Genomic DNA, 16,936 nt, shown 5'->3' with positions numbered 1-16,936 from the left:
TACTTGTTTTTGTTTATCTATGTCTTATTTTCAGCAACCCCCTTGAAGCTTTGAACTTCCTTGAGCAAAGTCTTCTTAGCTGGTGTATGGGAGACAGTGGTAGTAGAGGAGCAGTTCCGGTCACGTCAACCGCTTCGACAATGGCACTTCGGGAATTATCTATTGGAGGGAAGCTTATGAGTTATTCTGCCTTAGATAATATTGCAGGTAAATCCCTCCCGTTCATATCTCTCTTTCTCTCTTTCTCTCTCTCTCTCTCTCTCTCTCTCTCTCTCTCTCTCTCTCTCACTAACTCTCACTCTCTCTCTATCTCTCTCTCTCACTATCTCTCTCTCTCTCTCTCTCTCTCTCTCTCTCTCTCTCTCTCTCTCTCTCTCTCTCTCTCTCTCTCTCTCTCTCTCTCTCTCTCTCTCTCTCTCTCTCTCTCTCTCTCTCTCTCTCTCTCTCTCTCTCTCTCTCTCTCTCTCTCTCTCTCTCTCTCTCTCTCTCTCTCTCTCTCTCTCTCTCTCTCTCTCTCTCTCTCTCTCTCTCTCTCTCTCTCTCTCTCTCTCTCTCTCTCTCTCTCTCTCTCTCTCTCTCTCTCTCTCTCTCTCTCTCTCTCTCTCTCTCTCTCTCTCTCTCTCTCTCTCTCTCTCTCTCTCTCTCTCTCTCTCTCTCTCTCTCTCTCTCTCTCTCTCTCTCTCTCTCTCTCTCTCTCTCTCTCTCTCTCTCTCTCTCCCTCCCTCTCTCCCTCTCTTTTTCTCTCTTTCTCTCTCTTTATTTATCTATCTATCTCTCTCTCTCTCTCCCCCTCCCTCTCTCTCTGTTGTTTCTCTCTCTCTCCCTCCCCCTCTCTCTCCCTCCCTCCCTCTCTTTCTCTCTCTATCTATCTATCTCCCTCTATCTCTCTCTCTCTCTCCCTCTCTCTCTCTCTCTCTCTCTCTCTCTCTCTCTCTCTCTCTCTCTCTCTCTCTCTCTCTCTCTCTCTCTCTCCCTCCCTCCCTCTCTCTTTCTCTCTCTCTCTTTCTCTCTCTCTTTATCTATGCATCTCTCTCTCCCCCTCCCTCTCTCTCTCTGTTGTTTCTCCCTCCCTCCCTCTCTTTCTCTCTCTCTCTTTATCTATCTATCTATCTCCCTCTCTATATCTCTCTATCTATATCTATCTCTCTCTCTCTCTCTGTCTCTCTCTCTCTCTTTGTCTCTCTCTCTCTCTCTCTCTCTCTCTCTCTCTCACTCTCTCTCTGTCTATCTCTTTCTCTCTCTCTCTCTCTCTCTCTCTCTTTCTCTCTCTCTCTCTCACTCTCTTTCTATCTCTTTACTCTCTCTTTCTCTCTCTCTTTCTCTATCTCTTTCTATCTCTTTCTCTCTCTCTCTCTCTCTCTCTCTCTCTCTCTCTCTCTCTCTCTCTCTCTCTCTCTCTTACACACTTAACTCTTAACATTTTTTGTTTACATTATCATCTTTTATTTTTGTTTCCTGCCATAAACATGGTGCATTGCGTCAGGGAATAGTTAATGCAGAACTTGACTTTTTATCGCCATATTCCTTTTTTAAATATATTTGTGTGGCCCTTACTCTTTAGTATATAATTAAATAATTAGTAAGAAAATACATCGAGATAGTTCCCTCTCTCTCTCTTTATCTCTCTATCTCGCTCTCTCTCTCGCTCCCTCTCGCGCTCTCTCTCTCTCTCTCTCGCTCTCTCTCTCTATCTCTCTCTCTCTCTCTCTCTATCTCTCTCTCTCTCTCTCTCTCTCTCTCTCTCTCTCTCTCTCTCTCTCTCTCTCTCTCTCTCTCTCTCTCTCTCTCTCTCTCTCTCTCTCTCTCTCTCTCTCTCTCTCTCTCTCTCTCTCTCTCTCTCTCTCTCTCTCTCTCTCTCTCTCTCTCTCTCTCTCTCTCTCTCTCTCTCTCTCTCTCTCTCTCTCTCTCTCTCTCTCTCTCTCTCTCTCTCTCTCTCTCTCTCTCTCTCTCTCTCTCTCTCTCTCTCTCTCTCTCTCTCTCTCTCTCTCTCTCTCTCTCTCTCTCTCTCTCTCTCTCTCTCTCTCTCTCTCTCTCTCTCTCTCTCTCTCTCTCTCTCTCTCTCTCTCTCTCTCTCTCTCTCTCTCTCTCTCTCTCTGAGATTAAAAGGTTGAGATTAAAGGTCTCTCTCTCTCTCTGAGATTGAAGGTTGATTAATGGCTTGAAACAATACAATCTCACATTTTGAGGGATTCATAAACTTTTTACCAAAAACTTAATAAGCCCTAACTAATTAAGCTCAACTGAATTTTCATTTGAATTTTCCTAATCCAACTGGGTATTGACAATAGCGCAATTAATTTTAACTTAAAATTACATTGAATTTTTCCAGAATATTTAAATATTAGTAAATTGAATTTATTTAAATATAGATTGTAATTGATTTTTCTAGTTCAAAGGATAAAGTTCAATGTCTATGGCGTGATTAAACTAACTTAACTCTTTGTTGAATATTCCTCCAAGACTCTTAAATAAACCGTTAAAAAGTCAAAATTAACTTTAAGTAACTTTCCATGGAATATTTTTGTGTTCCATGAGATAACATTATACTTCAAGTGAAGTTTATTTCAATATCCTATTCCACAAAATTCTGTTTTATCAAGAATTTGGCCAATAAAGTTGGAACGCAAAATCAAACCTCTTTGTAGAGGTTGCGTTAATAGTCACCGTCAATTTTGATTCCAAATTGAAATTGCGGAAAGATTTATTTCTTCAAATTTTTTGCAAAATCACCAAAGATCTGATTCTCTTCAATTTTGTATTTCTTTAAATATAGCCTAAATCACAGTTGAACTGCTAAAGTAATGTATTGTATTGAAAAGAACTTGTCGAAACACAGGGTCATGCACTTGGTTTTTCTTTTAAAATGGATTTAATGAATTTTGATTTGGCATTTAGCATTAAAACTTTTGCAAAAATTGATCCATATTCTTGCCAAATAATATATTCTTATGTGTGTTTTTTTCTGTAGCAAATATAAGTGAAGAAATCCAAAACGAGTTAAGAGAACTATACGGAGCAGTATGTGAGCTCCTTCGTCATTTTTGGTCCGCACTCACCACTCAGCAACCTGGTGGAGATAAAAAAATACTTATTATTTACGAGTCATTAATTAATTTTCAACAGAAGAAGCTGATACCTTTTGAGGTAAGATGAGATTTCTTTAAGTAAATTTGCCCACTTTCATGATGCTGTTCGGCTGAGCCAGCAGCCCATGAGAAATTGCCTACGGATTATTTTGGGTACCCGGCTGCATGACCGTATTTCAAACAGTAGGCTCTACGAAAAGTGTGGCTCAATCCCGCTTTCTAGGGTTATAACGAGAGAAAGGTTGAGATGGCTAGGGCACGTTCTGCGGATGAAGGCTGACAGATTGCGGAAGATAGTCCTCTTCGGCCAACCATCTAGGGTTAAACGGAAAGCAGGTCGTCTGCGGTTGGGGTGGAAGGTTATCTTACAGAAAGATTTGAGGGAAATTGGAACTTGTGTTAGCCTCAGGCGGCGTGGTGCTGCTGTGAGTTTTAGTAGTAGTAGTAGTACTATAGGATGTCTACATCAAAAGGAAATTTTTGTATCTGGATCAAGGACTGCCACCAAGGCAGAATCCAGGAGGGGGTTAGGAGGCTTAAAAAATCCCCCACACACACGAAATGTTTACCCGACTCGTTAAAACGTAACAAAAACGCATATAAACAAATTTTAGATGCGTTTTTAAGTTTTTTATGTATCTCCCCCCCCCCCCCCGAACGAAAATCCTGGATACGGCCCTGGTTGACAGTCAAATTCTCATAGATCAAATGAATGTATCTTCTTCTATTCTTCTCAAACTTAACGATCTTTTCACCTTTTCAAAGTCAAGTCAAGATCATTGGTTTATTTCGATTTTGAAAAGATAGAAAAAAACGCGAATTAAAGACAGTAACTCCACTTGCCTTAAGTGTGTCTCTGATGGAAGAGTAGCTGTATATTGTATAATAGTAGTTTTTTTGTAAGTATTTCAACCTTCTTGATGTTTTGTACTTTCAGTATCACTTCTCGCAGTCTTTCCATCATAATTTGTCAATTTTGTGTTATTGTAAAGGCATTGAAGTTATAGCTTATGTAAAACAAAAGTGTTGACTCTGATTCTTTTTAAATATGTCTTGTCGACTCGCATTCTGACTCTCCCCCCCCCACCCCTTTGAGAACACGCCCCTCCGTGACAAACCATCTCCTTCTATGTTGATAGTCCTTGTATGACGATTACAAAAGTTAGCTAATTATCCATTCAAATGTTAGATGATAATGTGGTTTTCTCTTGTCAAAAGGTATCTATAGTCGCTAATTCTTTTTGTCCGAATCGTCCGTTGATTGAAGGAAATGGCTGAATTAAAGCAGGCCACCTAATCCATTTTATAAACAGTTAAGCGTTTAAAATAATTTTTAGCCAAACCTGTAGATTGTGATTTGTTTTATTTGTAGTGAAGTGCGAACTGTAGAGATACTGTTAGTTTTTCTACCACTCATTTCTGTTCATTACGACAGAAATTAGTTAGGAGGGTCTCAATGTGCTATAAAAAAAATTTTCATGTACTTGTTTTTTTCATATTGATTGTGAGATGGCTATTTCTGTATATTAGTATTTATTCAGTGTGACAAAAGCGGTAATATAGGATTTTTAAAAAGTGGAAATGAAAAAGAAATGCTTGTCTAGGTTTTTACTGAAGGAGAAAAGTTAAAGATGATTTCTTTGAAGCTTTTAGTTTCTAATCAGTCCATTGCTACCTGCTATCATTGCTACCTGCGGATCAGACAGTTGGTGGTAACGAACTGAAAGTAAGGAGTAAGTCGGCTCAATAGTAACCAAATCTCCGAATCAATAGAAACCGCCTGAGATTATTGTTGAAAGGCTATCGCTATACAATTTTTTTTTCATGTACTTGTTTTTTCATATTGATTGTGAGATGGCTATTTCTGTATATTAGTATTTATTCAGTGTGACAAAAGCGGTAATTTAGGATTTTAAAAGTACAAATGAAAAAATAAGTGCTTGTCTTAAGTTTTTACTTAAGGAGAAAAGTTTAGGATAATTTCTTTGAAGCTTTTAGTTTCTAATCAGTCCATTATTATTGCTACCTGTGGATCAAACAGTTGGTGGTAACGAACTGTAAGTAAGGAGCGACTCGGCTCAATAGTAACCGAATCTCTAAAAAACAGAATATAAATTGTTTTCTGTTTAATGTTACACATCAAAAGTTAAGAGCGTGAGAAAATAAGCCGGATTTTCGGAAAAGAGGGAAAATATTCCCAAAAAGTCAAGCGATCTTAATGAAAATCCATCTGATTTAGCTTTTCTTCTTCCCCAGGGGTGTACAAATAGCCCTAGAAGAACGGGAGAGGGCTCATTTGAATAGAAATTAAAAGTTCTAGGGCTCTAAAGGCAACGCTCGTCCCTCAAAAGAGAGGGGAGAGTCATCCCCACCTCACCAGCCATAAATGGCAATTGGCCTAAGAACCGGTACCAGCTAGAGAACTCTTTTCCCTCAACTTGGATTGTCCTTCAAGGGACCCTTTTCTTGTACAATTATCGGCGCTTCTCATGTCCAGAAAAGTTACCCCCCCCCCTCTCTGGTAAGGTTTTGTTAGTCATTACTGGCTTGAATCCTCTGACCTTGGCTGAATATTCCAAAAAATATCCTGCCTCATGGTCAGATGCCGGGCAAAATGGCCGCTGGCTGGACGGTGACTGAAAATAGTATTAGTAGGCCCTAATTTGTACCTATTGTTCTCAGGGGCACAACGAGAAGATTTTCACTACTATCCCAATCAGCCCGTTGTGAATATTTTAAATTAGAAAACAAATGAGCTTTGAAACTCTCTAATTAAGATATTTCTACACAGCTGTCCGTGTTTTTCCTTACTTGAGACGTTTAAATTTTTTATGCAAACTGCCCTTGCGTCCAACTGTGATACCTATGCATTAGCACCAATTTTTCGAAAGTCTTATAATTTTGTTAATTTTGTTGAGTGTAACCTCAGTGTAAAAAGCCCCTGATAGGAGGTAGAATTGAAAGGTAATAGAATATAGCTTACATATTCTATAAGGACTGTTTGAGAAACAGCCTTCATTTGGCAAAAACTAAAGAATAAAAAATGTGAAATATTCATTTTAAAACTTGGGGTTTTCATCTTCAATCAAAGTGTTTTTTAATTTTTATGGTTTTACACCATTAGAAAGCTGTCTTGTAGGGTTTTGGTGTTTTTTTCATTGATGATAGCAAGTTTTCTTGTGCTTTACGAGATAAAAAAAAGACGGATAGCCAAATCCAGGTCACGTGGTGATAAAAAAAAATCACTGGTTTGGCACTTCTTTCCTTATCGTGGATATAAGTGCTGCCATCTTTAGATATTGGACCTCCTTGTCCTTGAAACACATACGCTTAGGAGACCACTGTGTATTTAAAAAAAATGCGTTGTTACCTTACCGACAGGACAGTTAAATGCACCATGGTAAAGCAACATGGAGGCAATTTACCGTTAGCTCCACAGCTATTTCAGACACAAACGACAAAACAAAACGAAAGAAAGATAGGGGGCTGATTAGTCTAAGGTAGTGGAACAAAAAAAATATAAAAAAAAAACTTTCGAGCATTTCGATCGGCTTCTCAACAATTGTCATCAGCGGATATAATAATTTGCATCAACATCCCTTTTTTTGCTTATTCTGCTCCCAAAGAAATTAATCTCGTTTTAGCTTTCGTATATAATGTTTTTGGCCGTAGAACCCGTTTCTTCGTTTGCAGGATAGAAAGGCAGGGTGGTCTTCATAGTTGTCCAAATCAAGTACCAGGGGATTGAGCTTAGCCTGGTGAAAAGAAAGGCGGTTTTTTAATCTCTATCGCAAAACAACTTAAATTTCATTGTATTTTTAGTCGCTGCAAAATTAAAACCATTATAAACATAAAATCGTGAAGAAAGGAAGAAAACGAAGATAATTAACAGCCAGTGAAAAAATTGAAACATTATGCAAATATTTTAGTCAAGACCTCCGCTTGACCGTCCTCAGTGCCGAATAAACTGATAAAATATAAAAACCAAACCTTAAAATAAAAACAAAAAACTAAAACCGTCCGGTGAGTTACCCTTTCACCGTTACTAGGAAAGGGTCGTCCAATTTTAGTTTGGTGTTTTTATTTTAAGGTTTGGTTTTTATATTTTTATCAGTTTTATTCTGCACTGAGGACGGTCAAGCGGAGGTCTTGACCGAAATATTTGCATAATTTTTCACTGGCTGTTAATTGTCCTCGTTTTCTTCCTTTCTTCGCGATTTTTGGTTTATCATGATTAGCCAGTGTGGTCTCAGAAATTATTTAAAACCATTATAGCGACTCGTCTCAATAAAAACGGAATTTTAATATCAATAGAAAAATCAAAAGAATCGGCTTTTTGTGCTGATTTTAAATATTTAAGTTTCATCAAGTTTAGTCTTACTCATCAAAAGTTACGAGCCTGGGAAAATTTGCCCTATTTTCGAAAAAAGAACAAAATACCCCCTAAAAGTCATATAATCTTAATGACAATAACACCATCAGTTTCAGCGTATCAGCGAACCTTACTGTAGAGGTTTCATGCTCCCATCTCAAAAATGTGGAATTTGGTATTTCTTGCCAGAAGAAAGTTCACGGATGCGTGTTTCTTTGTTTTTTGTTTTTTGTTTTCCCCAGGGGTGATCGTAACGATCCAGTGGTCCTAGAATGTCGTGAGTGGGCTCATTCAAACTGAAATTTAAAGCTCTAGTGCCTTTTTTAATAAAACAAAACAGAAAAATTTAAAAAAGATTTTACAAAAAGCTGCATTTTTGATGTCTTTTCATACTGCAGTCTTTTCAAAGATATTTGATTTTTGAAACAATCAAAATGTTCGTGGTAACGAGCTGTATAATAAGAGCGACTCGTCTCAATAGTAACAGAAACTATAAAAACGGAATCTTGATACCAATAGATACATCAAAAGAATCGGATTGTTATGCTGATTTCCTTTAAAATGAGCCAATGAACAACTCTCTACGATGTTCCAGTGCCAAGCTATCTGTGGAACAAAAAAAAAGATGCCGCTTAGGCAGGTTGCTGTTGTGGCTGCCGCTTTTTTTATTTTCAAGCCAAAATATATCCCTTGTTGTTCAAGCCAAGGGACAGAAAGTTTCCTATATAGCGGTTTCAGACAAGGCGGTTGTAATGGTTAGTTTTTGTTTCGTTCTGACTCTATTTTTAGGAGTTATGGGTTATTATGTTCTTAACATTGGACGTGATTGTCTCTTACTAGGTTGCTAGCTACCGCTGCATCTCGGAAACCTGAAATAATCAGGCAGCTAACTAAGTTCAATGTATGCAATGGTTTGTTCTTCTAATGCTCGTCTTTTAACATAACCAATAATTAAAGTTATAAAATGAACCATATCATCTGTTTAAATAGAAAATAAAAATTTATAGTAAAGAATGAACCCTAGTCCATAGTAACTGAAATTTTAAAATAAGTATGATTGCAGTTACCGCTACAAGATGCTTCTGATGCATATTCAAGCCAAGGGACAGAAAGTTTCTTATATAGGGGTTTCGTACAAGGTTTTTTCTAATGGTATACTTTTTGTTTTGATCCGACTCTTTTTGGGAGTTATGGATTTTTATATTTCCTAACATTGGACGTGATCGTCTCTTACTAGGTTTCTAGCTACCGCAGCAAACCGGATTACAAACAGGAAAAAGCCTATGGCTTTTTCTTAATTGGAATAATAAGAGACGACCTGGCTACAACCTACGATTATGACATAATCAATTTTTAGCAAGAGCAAACTGTTCGTGGTAATCAAACAGTTCGTGGCAATGAACTGTATAGTAAGAGTGACTCGTCTCAATAGTCACCGAAACTCTAAAAAACGGAATTTTAATATCAATAGATACATCACAAGAATCGGATTTGTATTCTGATTTTACATATTTAAGTTAAGTGTTTATTTAAGTTAAATATTCAATCCAAGTGTTTTTTATGGTTTTACACGACTAGAAATCTGTCTTTGTATAGTTTTTGCGTTTTTTTCATTGACGGTAGCAAGTTCTTGTGCTTTACGAGATGAAAAAAAAAGACGGATAGCCAAATCCAGGTCAGGTGGTGATAAAAAAATATCGCTGATTCGGCGCTTCTTTTCTTCATTTTTCTATGGCTGCCCACTTCTTTCCTTATCGTGGATATAAGTGCTGCCATCTTTAGACATTGGACCTCTTTGTCCTAGAAACGCAACGCCTTGACTACCAATATTTTCTCTGTGAATCGAACCAATGGTATGGTGAACAATTCCTATCGGAGATTATATGCACAAAATCTCGTAAGGCTACGCACTTCACATTAAGTGAGAGTTTTCGCATAACACGAATTTAGGAGACTACCGTGTATTAAAATAAAATGCGTTGTCACCTTACCGACAGGACAGTTAAATGCACCATGGTAAAGGAACATCGAGGCCATTTACCGTTAGTTCCATAGCTATTTCACACATAAATGAAAAAACAAAACGAAAGAAAGGAAAGGGGTTGATTAGTCTAAGGTAGTGGAACAGAAAAAGTAAAAATAAACTTTTGAGCATTTCGATCGGCCTCTCAACAATTGTCATCAGCGGATATAATAATTTGCATCAACATCCTTTTTTATGCTTATTCTGCTCCCAAAAAAATTAACCTCGTTTTAGCTTTTGTATAGAATGTTTTTGTCTGTAGAACCTGTTTCTTCCTTTGCAGGATAGAAAGGCAATGTGATCTTCCTAATTGTTCAAATCAAGTACCGCAAAACAACTTATATTTCATTATATTTTATTCGCTGCAAAATTAAAATCATTATGTTATTGGATGTCTGGGTATTTTAACGTCATTCGTATGAAAAATATTTTTTCAAAATTAATTTTCTCTAAAAAACGAATTTGCCCAAGTCAGAATTTGCACTTGTCAGATCGTTTTTTCACACCTGATAACGAACAATTATCTTATTGCAAACAGTCTTATTAAACAAATAATTATCATTGAGTGAAGCTTGATCCCCTATCATACAAACTATTATTGTAGTTTTTCTGCTATAATTCATAGCATTTAATACGAAGCAACTAAGAATCCGAGACTCACTTCATAGCTATCAAACGGGAATTTCTTTCTCTAAAACTGAAATTAATAGCCTATTTGATTAATCATTTACCAATTCACTTAATTAATGATCCAGAGTTAAATTCTTACATTAGTAGAATGCACACTGCTAAAATTAACAAATATGCTAAATTATGCAGTACTATGCATCATGGCACCAACTGATTCGTGAACAAACAAAATGAGTTTTGAAACTTCTCCTACTTATGTTCAGGGAGTTCAACCTCCAGGGATCTCTAATTTCAGTCAGAAGACGATTTATGAAAAATATTAAGGGGGCTGGGAGGGGGAAACGAAATCTACCAAAGTCTTTAGATCTCTAGATCGTTATTTCACACCGGAAAATGGTAGTATAGCAGTTTTCAGAAACCAAATATAGTGCTGTTTTCGATAAAAAAAAATTTACAGATAAATAAACGTGTACAGTAATTGCTTACTTAACAATATAATATGCACAATAGTGAGATTTTGAGTTTTGCAGAGGTTCTATTTCTTCACTAAAAAGGACTTTTCGTATTTTAATGCTTCAATCACTTGTATGTTTTTTGGCCTCTTGTGGGATTTTTGTTATAAACAGAAATTTATTAACTCATTAGCAACAAAGCTGTAGACTAAATGAATTCATGTCCAGCCGGAAAGTTTCCTTGGTATTGAGTCTGGATTCAGCTATTCAAGTGTCTCCGATATAGGTTTAATTCCTTATTAATTTGATTATTTGAATTAATTTGTATCTATAAAATATTAATTTATTGTTTTCCTCTTATTTTAGCAGAAAACTCAACGAGAAATCGCCGATGCAGCAAATATTACTCGTCATCTACAATGTCTCTTGCATATAGCAAACAGGAAATATAAGCGATGGCAGGAAACGCGTCAAAAATAGGACTTAACTGTTTTAGGCCAAATTGAGTTTTTCCATTGTGATATTTATATATTTCCAATAAAAGTGACAAAATTCGTTTGAAATTCAAAGTAGCTTCCAAGTTGTGTTGCAAAGAAGGGCTTTAACCAATTGAAAAGTTCTTGACCTTTTTCCTGGTTTGTTTCGTAACACTGGACAAACAGACTGGTTTGTTTCGTAACAACCAGAGAAAAGCTATCAGAGTCAGCGCTCTAGTATTGGCTGTAGTAAAGAGCAGTGGTCTCTTTTTTTACTTTTTTTGCTGAACCACTTCATACAGAATTGGTGGCCTTAGAAGCTTTAGAGGGGCTCATACGATTGGAAATTGAAAGTTCTAATGCCCTTTTAAGAGTCAAAAATGATTGAAGACCAACCAGCCCCCCCCCCCTCTTGTGCTCTTTTTTGCTGATCCCCTCCCCCTCCCCCACGGAACCTCCAAAGATGTCTGATCAAAATTTTAAGATAGCCATTTTGTTAAAAATGGTCAAAAGGTCCAATAATTGTGCCTCCAGGGCATATTGGACAGGATTGTGTTTTTTCGGATCGGCTCAAAACTTATGTAATTAAATCCTTAAACGAATGGTACCTCAACGCAGAAGGAAAAATCGAAAAGAGAATATAGGTCCCCCAAAAACAGGTCTAACGAAGACAAAAAGATTTTCTCGGGTACATCTCATTGAATGGTGGTCATAGAATCTTGGAAGGGGGCTCACTTAAGATAGCCATTTTTCAAAATAGTGAAAAGGTCCAATAAACATGCCACCTGGGATGGCATGACTCCCACAGCCCCTGGGAAAAGGGCCATAAATAATACAAATTATCAATTGTTTTATAACGGAAAAGGGGGATTTGTTTGATATTGGGTGTATGATTGGCTCTTATCCGGGTTTCAGCGGTAGCTAGCAACCTAGTAAGAGACGATCACGTCCAATGTTAAGAAATATAAATACCTATAGCCCCTAAAAAAGGAGTCAGAACAAAACAAAAAGTACACCATTAGAACCGCCTTGTCCGAAACCCCTATATAAGGAAACTTACGGTCCCTTGGCTTGAACATCTAATAAGGATAGATCCCAAGTAAAAGGATCAAACATTTTTTATGTGGTAAGGGATAGAAGCCCCTGAAATAGGCCAAAAGACTGGATGTCCCTGATTGGTTTGAAATTTACAGCCATCAGCCTATGGGCCAAGAGGAACTTATTTTAAAAAACATATCGATATATTGTCCCCCCAAATTTTGTATTCCCTCTTGCCCAAATACGAAAAGGGGCACGATTTTTTTTTTTTTGTTTTTTTAGATTGGCTCGAAACTTAAATATTTAGGTCCCTCGGCTAAGGGTACCCCAGTGCAGAAGGAAAAATCCAAAGTAAACTAGTTTTTCATAAAATGGGCCCAACGAAGGGCCAAAAAATGTTCCTTTGCCATTTCGTATCGAAGGGGTTTTCGTAAAAGCTTGGGACAGGGATCATTTGAATTGACATTGAAAGTTCTAGTGCCCTATTTAAGGTCTAAGAAGGATTTGAGGGAAACCAGCATCCCTCCCGCAGACTTTTCTGCTATTCATCCTCTTCCCCCCACCGTAACCCGTCTGATAATAGATCAAAATTTTATATAGTTTAGTTGTTTTTTTTGTTCCAAAACTTCAAAAGATATCGACATCACCCCCAAAGCCCAGAGCATTGGCATTAAATTGCTTAGATTACCCATTGCTCACAGATAGTTATGGCAGAAAAGGTGGTCTTGGTTTTTTATCGGCTGCGAGCTCTTACGGGTTGTTTGCTAGACTAAGAAGCCCAGGGTTTTCCAAGCGTATATTCTGGAAATAGCACGCGTATCCGAGTACATCAAAAGACAGTATGTACACCAGATTTTTCAAATAGTCTGCAGTACCTCGGAAATGGCTTTTGGGGTCAATTTAAACTTCCAGGGAGTCTTAGGGATGGGGATAAGAGGACATCACATTTTGACTGAGGGGAAAAGGCAAAGGTAAATCAAAAGACACTGTGTTTTCCGAGACCATAGAATTGGTATATCTGCAAAATTTTGAAAACGGCTTTGGAATTGAAGTTAAAACTTAAAGGTTGTGGAAAGGATCGGGCAAGGGGACTTCCATTTTTGCGTTTGAGAGAGGAGAAGATAGTAAACAATTTCTTATTGATTCACCAAAACATTTTTCTACTTTAAGCTTCTATATGAGTTATAATCTCTATTGTATGGAAAAAAAGATACATTATTTCATGCACCCCTCCAATTGGTGTTCATACACACAAGAATTATAAAAATATACAGCATGAGTTATCTTTCTACTCAAAAATTGTCCCTATAAGAACTGTTTGAAGTCAAATTAACCTGCGAACGAATTGTGTTTTTTGCGGTGTCTTAATTGACATCAAGTTGTACTATTTCCACTTTAAAAATGTGTCAAAGTTAAAAGGCGGTAAAATTTTTGTTCAGAAGATTAACGGGAAATTTACAGGAGATGGGATGTGGATTTTGAGTATTTTTTACTAGGGACTCTTAGGAACTTTAGAACTTTCTGTTTGTTTCAGAAAGTAATAAAAACAGAGAAAGATCACATTTTACTCTGTTCTCTTTCGTTGTTTGTCAAATTATGTTTGTATGTCTTTAGTACAGGGAAAATCATCAGAATAGGACAGCAGAACAGATTGAAATCAAATTTTATCCGTTATTTTAGACAAAATATGGAACAAGAAGAAGCCTGGAAAATGCTAAATACGCAAAAATTTGTCAACGCATATCTAGCTCTTAGGGCGAAGAGGATCACAGGGTTAAAACACACCCAAAAAGGACATGTTAGTTTTTGTGTTTTCTAGAAGGATTTTTCTCCTAATTATCATATGTGGGGGGGGGGGTCAATTTAACCGACCGGTCAGTAAAAAATGTTAAATCCACAGAAGGGCAGAGTAGCATGATTTATCTTGAGAGAAAAGTACTGGCATGACATCCGCCGAAATATCAATCTCTATGAAAAGGTTCTGGAATGATCTGCTTCTAATAGCATAATAGAAAATTGATTTCCTTAAAAGCAAAAAAAAAAAAAAAAACACGATCATTTATGGTAACGTATGATCGTTTTAATTTTGGCTTCATTGTTGAGATTTTTTGTTATTTTCCGATTTAAATTAAGAGCGAGTGTTGGTTTGACTGTATCAATCATTTGATGAAATGTGTTGAGGATTGTTTGTGCTTTAGCATGCATATTGTGCTTAATGTAGTTTGGTATGGTTTGGTATGGAGTTGGCACTCAATATCTAAGATTGTGTGGATGTGTGTGTGTGTGTTGCGCGTTTGCTTTTGCGTGTTTGTGTGCGTTTGCGTCATACTCAAAGACCTAATTTCCAGAACTTTCAGCTAAATTGAACAAAATAGATATCTCAAAATTTTTGATTGGATGTGTTTGGGAAATGGTATGACCCAAGGGCATAACTTACAGACCTTGCCCTGAGGGCTGTGGGGGGGGTGTCACCCTTAAATACCTAAATTTCCAAATCTTTCAACTACGTTGAACAAAATGGCTATTTAAAAGTTTTGAGTGTATGTGTTTGGGGACAAAGTGAACCTAAGAGGGGGGTTAGTTGCCCTCAAATCACTTTCGACTATTAAAAAGGGCAGTAGCCTTTTGAATTTCCAATCGAATGAGCCCTTTTTGAAGCTTCTACGACAAAGCATTTTGTAAAACCTTATATGCCCCCAGGGCATAACTTGCAACCCTTGCCCTGAGGGCTTTGGGGAGAGTGTCCTCCTCAAAAATATAATTTCTATCTGGAAATCAACTACATTGAACGAAATGGCCCTCTTAAAATTTTCATTGGATGTGTTTGGGGAAATGGTGGGCGTGGAAGGGGTGTTAGTTGCCTTCCAATTACTTTTGACTATTAAATGCGGCACTAGCCATTCCAATTTTCCAATCGAATAAGTTCTTTTCGAAGTTTCTACAACAACGCCTTCGCTACGAAGTGTCCTGGCCTAAGGAAAAAATAAATAAATAATACATTGTGCCAACATCGTTCTTTACTTAGGCGGCGCAATTGCGCTGCCTAGAAAAACAATTAAGTCTGTCATCGTTAATGCCGTCAATGTGTCACCTTGTAAATATTTAAACAAGGACATCAAAATGAAAATAATTTTGCCTCTTAGACCCTATTTAGGTCCATTTATACCTTAAAACGACGATTGTCTATTGTTTTTCTTTTGATTGTTTCAAATCTATGAAGTTTTTAGGGAAGTATCGGATTTTCGTCATTGTGGCCTCATATAAGCAGTGACTATTAAAAGGATTTTATCTCTATTTGAACTTTTATTTATCGTCATGGAAAGGCAGTCTGGTCTCCGAAATTATCTACGGAGAAGTTTTGGGAAGCACCAGATTTTCGTCATTGTGTGCTCATTGAACGATGAAAATGAATAAACAAAAGGGAAAGTACCGGGAAGCGTGGGAAGAGTTTTGGAACTTTTTCTATGAAATACAGAAAAAAAGGTATTTAAAAAAGGTAATACAACAAAAAGTATTTTTCAATGAAAATGCCAAGAATGCCCCCCCCCCTCCTAGTACCACTGCATAAACCTGAAGGCTTGAAAACTTCCAATTAAACTTATCAAAGAATTATGACCCTTACAGGGGTTTCTAGGGAAACAATTCAGTGTGTCAGCAGATGTCATTAACAGCATCTAACGTGTTGTCTTGTAATTATTTAACGAAGGACATCAAAATGAAAACTTTTCGTTCTTAGACGCATCTTAAGTCCATTCCTATCTGAAAACGGCAATTCTCTAATATTTTTCTTTTGGTTGTTTCAGAGTTATACTACGAATATAAATTTCTGTGTTTTTTAAACCATGAATATAAGTTTTTGTGTTTGTTCCACTATTGAATGTAAGACTAGCGAAGACACCTTTCGTATCTTAAGAGAAAGAGTGGCCTCTCTCTCAACATAAAGTTAAGTTTTTGTTATTTGAGTGCAAAAAGTAAAAATTTTTTCTAAATAATTTGCAATTACTGATGATGGTGAAAAAATAGAAGGATTTACATAAACTAATCCACAAAAGGTGCTGATCTCGTCTAGTGCCATTTACTATTCTAAAAATTGGTGAATATAATTCTAGAAGGCTATAATGCTTTTTAGTTTGAATCTAAATCGAGAGAAAAATGTGCACGTCTTCAAATCTGCAGAGATATATTGAGAAAATCTGCTTCTTCTTGTCTTGTTTATTTAGACACTAATTCAGGAAGAGCATTATTAAAAGTAAACTGTCCTTTTATTGTCGAATAGAATCTGAGGCTTAAAGAAAAGAAAAAAAAGTCGTCGATTTCGCTTGTTTACTTAAAATATCAACAGCATAGCGCAGAGTCTTAAAAAACTTCTACATTACATCGCTGATTGCACAAAAACTCATGATGTCATCTCAAAAAACGAAGACCCCGACAAACTTCCTTATCCCTTCAAATGTATTTCATTGAGGTTGAAAATAATCTAAATCTGGGGAAATTGTTTTTAATGCAGTAAGAAAAAAGGAGCTTCTTATTCCTATATCGTAAATTATACACCTTCATCTCATCTTTAAAAATAAAGGCATCAAGACAGTTGATGAAGTCTGTCTCACAGGAATCAATTTCTCAGCACATCTTTGTTGGACCACCCAGTTCGATCACAACCGGTTGATTTCTGGGAGTAATTTTTGCTTCAACTATCTTCTACATCTAGTTCATTCATCTCTCTATGTAAGTCTTGCTACTGAATATTGCAAATATATTCTGAAACCCTTGAAAGTTTCTTCACAGACGCTCCAGACGATTCAAAGTGAAATGGCTGGCTGTAGCACCTTCAGTGACAAGCTGTTTTTTTAATAGCAAAG

General features: G+C 36.9%; 1 protein-coding gene across 4 annotated transcripts in view; it reads left to right on the top strand.

Annotated features, from left to right (window-relative positions):
- The window catches only part of Tfb1 (transcription factor B1), a 74,915-nt gene extending 63,795 nt beyond the window's left edge, over nt 1-11,120 (top strand). For 3 of the 4 annotated variants that reach the window (XM_089098623.1, XM_089098622.1, XM_089098624.1), the window contains exons 9-11: nt 35-207; nt 2,969-3,144; nt 10,930-11,120. In XM_089098623.1, coding sequence (XP_088954749.1) covers nt 35-207; nt 2,969-3,144; nt 10,930-11,043 — 463 coding nt within the window. In that variant the 3' untranslated portion in view covers nt 11,044-11,120. The remainder of the gene's footprint in view (nt 1-34; nt 208-2,968; nt 3,145-10,929) is intronic. The other variant, XM_089098625.1, reaches the window with a different exon arrangement.
- The last annotated feature ends 5,816 nt before the right edge of the window (nt 11,121-16,936 follow it).

The sequence above is a fragment of the Artemia sp. Qi Xiang Cuo genome, chromosome 13 (assembly GCF_049724085.1).
Source record: "Artemia sp. Qi Xiang Cuo chromosome 13, ASM4972408v1, whole genome shotgun sequence".
Lineage (NCBI taxonomy): Eukaryota > Metazoa > Arthropoda > Branchiopoda > Anostraca > Artemiidae > Artemia > Artemia sp. Qi Xiang Cuo.
Note: the sequence above shows the minus strand (reverse complement) of the source record. Positions and strands in the feature narration are given on the sequence as shown.